The following is a 5,615-nucleotide window of genomic DNA, read 5'->3' as shown; positions in this document are numbered from 1 at the left end:
AGAGCTGTTACAACAAGGTGATAAAGGTTATAACCTTGTTGTAACAGCGAGAGAGCTGTTACAACCTTGTTTTAAGAGCTGTTACAACAAGGTTGAAACAGTGGAACTGCTCGTTCAGCAGTTCAACTGCTGGATTATTTTTTTCCTCCTAAGGATGACCGCTTGTGTTGCGATCGAAACGTTGTGATCTATTATTATTTTTATAATAATAGATCACAGACACTCGCCAGTGGAGTGGACAACCTCCCGTTGCCATGGCTACGGGGCGGCCCGTTGGGTTCCAACCGTGGACTGTCGTTACGAACCAGTGGGCCACGTGACCACCCCACGTGGTTGAACACGTGGGCCACAGTCGAGTCTTACGAGGAGGAGCAGTGCAGACGCTCTCTGCTGTTGTGATCGCGATCGAACGGCAAAGATGGATGTGTCCAGATGCAAGCCGTACCAAGTGATGCTCACGATGGCGTCTTTAGTCGGATTTGTCACTTGGCAAGGGGTGATGGAGCCGGCCATCTGGCTGCCACCCTCCATACTAAAGGTGAGCGATCACCTGGGGGTTAATTCCCTGATTGGATATCTCGATAACCTGGGTGGCAATGCTGCTAGCCTTGGAAATCCCGATGATCTTGGTGGCAATGCCCCCATGGCATATGCCGACTTTGCTTCGACCGATTTTCCGAGCCAATCGATACCGGACAGCAACGAGAGAGAAGACGTCCCCGCCGAGCAGAGGCCGTGCGACATTCAACCACCGCCGGAGCCGCGAGAGCAGCACCGACATAGCCTCTTGTCGACCGTCATCTCCGTAATCAGCACGGGATTCAGTGCAGTGCAAGTGATCGCGTGGATTCGGGCACGCAAGGTACGTTCATCGCACCGCCGCACTACAACAGTCAAATAACACGTTAGCGTGGGGGTAGCGGTCAACTTTAAAATAAGTTAATATCAAATTTGTATACAGTAGATCGATCCCGGAGGGCATTTTGGTCGATTTGAGGCCGCCTCCCCCGCTACTCCCCTGCGCCCCCGCTACCCCCCACTACCCCCTCCGCTACCCCCCCCACTACCCCTCACTACCCCCCCACTATCCCCACCGCTACCCCCCTCCGCTACCCCTCTCCGCTACCCCTCTCTGCTACCTCCCCTGCACACTCCCCCTCTACAACCACCACCACCCGAACCAACCCAACCCCGTTTTGGAGGCAGGTACGGGGGACCTGAACAGCGTCAGAATCTCTCTTGAGACTGGAGCAGTCCGATAAGCTATGAGGCTGTTTTAGTCTTTCACAGACGTCCAGTATGGGCGGGTCAGCAAGTTGTAGCGGCAAACAGAGCCGCGGGGCCTGCAGGAGAATGTGCGAGGCCTATAACAGGTCTCTATTCGGATGTTGCTGGCACGGCATCGGACAGGCGCATTAGCTAGTGAGCAGATGAGGCGACGTGACACATCGTGACTTAGTCGTTGTGTCCCTCTGGCCGCGGAGGGTGATGTGGGTGCGGACTGGGATGGTGAGGAGTTTTGGCCATACTTCACCTGGCTAGTCATTAGATCCGGTTCAGGGAGAGAGACGGACAGAGCGCATGCCCGGAGCTCCGTTTGTTTAAAATCATGGCCAGACGCGCAGCACGGCGTGATTCAGAAGTGTGCAGGGAAAGTTCGTTGTAAAGTGTTGCTCAGAGCAGTGTTGTGTAATTATTCAAGAAACACCTCTTACGTTTTATAATACGAGCAAATTAGGAATCAACGAGCTAGCATAAATAATGTTCGTACCTGTACGTCGAGTAATGTTTCTGAACTCCATTTGGAAATACGGAGAGTGAAGATGTTTTTTTTTGCATGCCAGAGATTCCACATCGTTAACGGGAGTGCGTGTGTGTGCCTCTTATTGTGCATCTTGGCTGTTGCTCTGAGAACAGAAGCCGCGTGATGGCGGCCTGAGTCCACAATTGGTGCGGAAGGCGTTTGTCTACAATTCCAAGGCCCGCTATTTCCAAAGGAGGAACCCGTGTGGGGTGAGTCGCAACACTGGGGGCGCACACAGCCGACAACACAACGCTCGTTGCTCGCGATCCACCGATGAGTCCCAGTGAGAAACGATCACGGGGAAACATTTATTATACTTCTTTTGTTCTTTCGGTAAAGTCACGTAGAATGAGAATAAAATAATAAATTGATAAAATAAAATAACACAATAATATTCTCACGACGTTTCGGCCATAGCGGGAAACAGAGCCGCGGGGCCGAAACGTCGTGAGAATATTATTGTGTTATTTTATTTTATCAATTTATTATTTTATTCTCATTCTACGTGATTTTACCGAAAGAACCAAAGAAGATGAATCATTGCAGTCACGAAAGCTTTAAATCGATATTTATTATACTTTTGATTTAAAGCTTTCGTGACTGCAGTAATTCATATTCTTAGCTCTTTCGGTAAAGTCACGTTGAAGGGAAACAATAAAATAATAAAAAATATATAAATATATTATTGTTTATATGTTATATATTTTATTGTTTCCCTTCAACGTGACTTTATAAAATAATAAAATATATAGAAATATATATTATTGTTTATATATTATATATTTTATTGTTTTCCTTCAACGTGACTTTACCGAAAGAGCTAAGAACATGAATTACTGCAGTCACGAAAGCTTTAAATCAAAAGTATAATAAATTTCGATTTAGAGCTTTCGTGACTGCAATGATTCATCTTCTTTGGTTCTTTCGGTAAAGTCACGTAGAATGAGAATAAAATAATAAATTGATAAAATAAAATAACACAATAATATTCTCACGACGTTTCGGTCCCGCGGCTCTATTTCCCGCTATGGCCGAAACGTCGTGAGAATATTATTGTGTTATTTTATTTTATCAATTTATTATTTTATTCTCATTCTACGTGACTTACCGAAAGAACAAAAGAAGTATAATAAATGTTTCCCCGTGAATATATATAATATATTATTGTAATATATTATTGTTTAATATATAAACAATAATATATATACTTATATATTTTATTATTTTATTGTTTCCCTTCAACGTGACTTTACCGAAAGAGCTAAGAATATTTATTATACTCGTCGGTTCTTTCGGTAAAGTCACGTAGGTAGAAAAATAATAGATCACGACGTTTCGATCGCAACACAAGCAATCGTCATCAGGTGGGACAACCACAGCAAGACCACCTGATGACGATTGCTTGTGTTGCGATCGAAACTTCGTGATCTATTGTTTTTCTACCTACGTGACTTTTACCGAAAGAACCAAAGAAAATGGATTCCTGCAGTCACGAACGCTTCAAATCAAGATTGAAACAAATATTGTTTGACTGGGTATTGCATTGTACATTCCTGCATCACACATTATACATCACACATTCTTGAAGATACAAGTTCGATTATCGTGATCTGAAACTGAAAAATGCTAATCAGATGCCATGCGTATAAATTTTGGGTTGGATTGGAAATTGAGCTGTGTACATATCTGTCCATTCCATCCCTAGATTCCTCCCCTATCCATAAATGGTTCTGCATTCACGTGAGCCTATTGTTACAGTTGTCATTGTGAAGCTGACGGTGATTCTGATCACAGTTCTGTAGTATAAATATACACAGGTCTGTGCGTAACTCCGAACGATTGCAGCAGCTGAAATAGAATGCGACTTTGTCCCGCGTGCAAACCCAGGTGATGGTTATCCGCACGCTTCTCGTCAGCAAGGAGGACGCTGGGAGGCCCCGCAAGATGAAAGACTTCGCTGGCAGCATGATGACCGGAAGAAGACGTGTCCAAGACGGCGGTGGCCCAGCGAAGACAACGAGCCCTTGGAGTCTTCCCAGCCTGCCAAGCTGGATTCGGCGGCAATAGCGAAATCGGGATAGAACTGTTATAAAACTGGGGGAAAAAAAATATAATAATAACAAAAACATGTTCATTTATTAGCTACTACAATAAATATTTATTTCCGAAGAAAATCACTTGTGATATTTCTTCATGGTTGGTTCACTGCTTTATTTACACACCTGTGTTAAAATCCTATGGTTTACAATGTTTTTAAAAATAAAACTCATAATTAAGGCTATGGGGTTGTCACAGAAGCCGCGGTCATCACGTGAGTTGTGAATTTCAGGTCCGCTATAACCTGGACACGACTGCAGAAATATTCAATCAAGTGCTCTCGAAGTTGGACTAGCAGTAAAGAGGAGCCCTGGCAACCACGAGCAATTGATCTGTGCAGATACACGCAGACACAGAGATACTACCACGTTACAGACACGGAGATACACAGCGATACAGAAGCACAGATACCACACTCTATAGCTCACCACACTCTACAGCTCACCAGACTCCACAGCTCACCACACTCCACAGCTCACCACACTCCACAGCTCACCACACTCCACAGCTCACAACATAACTTACCACACTCAGCTCACCACATTCCACAGCTCACAACACTCCACAGCTCACCACACAACTCACCACACTTCACAGCTCACCACACAACTCACCACACTTCACAACTCAACACTCCACAGCTCACCACACCCCACCGCTCACCACACAACTCACCACACTCAACACACCACACTCCACAGCTCACCACGCTCCCCAGACTCCAAAGCTCACCACTCAACTCACCACACTCCCCACGCTATCGCTATGAGCCCCACATGCCGCTCACCACACTCATGGTATGAGTAAATTAAGTGAAGTTATTTCCTTTAGCTCATCGTCTGCTTGCAGCCCTAAGCCAGTGATGGAAGTTCCACATTCCTGTGGCGGAGCCAAAGGCAGTACTTATTTCAGCTTTCCTGAGGGGATAATGGGCTAAGTTAACCACCATCCATGGACGTTAACTAGTAATCTTCCGATTAGCTCAACTGGCACTGGATTAGATTAGATGGGATCCCGGGGTTGGTAATATGCACCACGGAGGTGAGATTTAACTCTCGCACCTGGCATACAGGATCCCAACCCTGACGCCTGCTGGATATTTGGAGTTTGCATGCCTCTCTCCCTGTGGTCGTGTGGATTTTTATCCTGGTCCCTCCGGTTTTCCCCCTCCACAATTAGAAACACTTCATTTGAGCTATTTTGTGATAGCTGGTCACATCTGAAAACAAATGGCTATATTGCTCAGTTGGCCTTACCTGGTAAAATAAATAGTAGTTCATAGCTTTGGGAGGCCCTCTCTGGCAATTTCAATATCTTGTCTTTATTGTTTTACTACCACCAATGGTCATTACCAACACTGTTGTTATTTACCTTGGATATGTAATTTCTCTTTAACACGTAGGCTTTCGCGACCAATATTATTAATAATAAAGGTTTTTGGGTTAGATCGCGTTTATTTATAAATGTGTCGTAACCCTCCACCACCCGACACGGCCAATCAGCAAAAAAAGTGTCACGTTGACAAAAGACAAATAATTCACTACTTTAGCCCACCGGTGTGTTGAAGAGTGAATCCACATTTACAGTTTCAGTACGACGTTTCGCTGGTAAATACATCCAGCATCATCGGCAATTCGCCAGAATGGTAAAGCCCTCGCTTGCTCCCGGTTTTATATAGAACAGCAGGGTGACGTCATCACTTAACTCATATCAG

At 45.0% G+C, this 5,615-nt stretch overlaps 1 protein-coding gene across 1 annotated transcript; it reads left to right on the top strand.

Annotated features, from left to right (window-relative positions):
* Positions 1 to 297: 297 nt before the first annotated feature.
* On the top strand, positions 298 to 4,085 carry LOC142931200 (uncharacterized). The gene is made up of 3 exons (XM_076074861.1): positions 298 to 862; positions 1,918 to 2,013; positions 3,692 to 4,085. Exons 1-3 carry the CDS (start codon positions 419 to 421, stop codon positions 3,869 to 3,871), a joined length of 720 nt encoding a protein of 239 aa, XP_075930976.1. The 5' UTR covers positions 298 to 418; the 3' UTR covers positions 3,872 to 4,085.
* The last annotated feature ends 1,530 nt before the right edge of the window (positions 4,086 to 5,615 follow it).

The sequence above is a fragment of the Petromyzon marinus genome, chromosome 50 (genome assembly GCF_048934315.1).
Source record: "Petromyzon marinus isolate PM22_M1 ecotype Great Lakes invasive population chromosome 50, UKy_Petmar_22M1.pri1.0, whole genome shotgun sequence".
Taxonomy (NCBI): domain Eukaryota; kingdom Metazoa; phylum Chordata; class Hyperoartia; order Petromyzontiformes; family Petromyzontidae; genus Petromyzon; species Petromyzon marinus.
The sequence above is the reverse complement of the archived record's forward strand: the minus strand, read 5'-3'. Positions and strand labels throughout refer to the sequence as shown.

Bases quoted from the DNA above. Each gene is read 5' to 3' on its own strand.
- LOC142931200 (XM_076074861.1), top strand. From the start codon at position 419: ATGGATGTGTCCAGATGCAAGCCGTACCAAGTGATGCTCACGATGGCG. The intron at 863-1,917 runs GTACGTTCATCG...CTCTGAGAACAG, and splicing joins CGTGGATTCGGGCACGCAAG to AAGCCGCGTGATGGCGGCCT. The intron at 2,014-3,691 runs GTGAGTCGCAAC...GTGCAAACCCAG, and splicing joins AAAGGAGGAACCCGTGTGGG to GTGATGGTTATCCGCACGCT.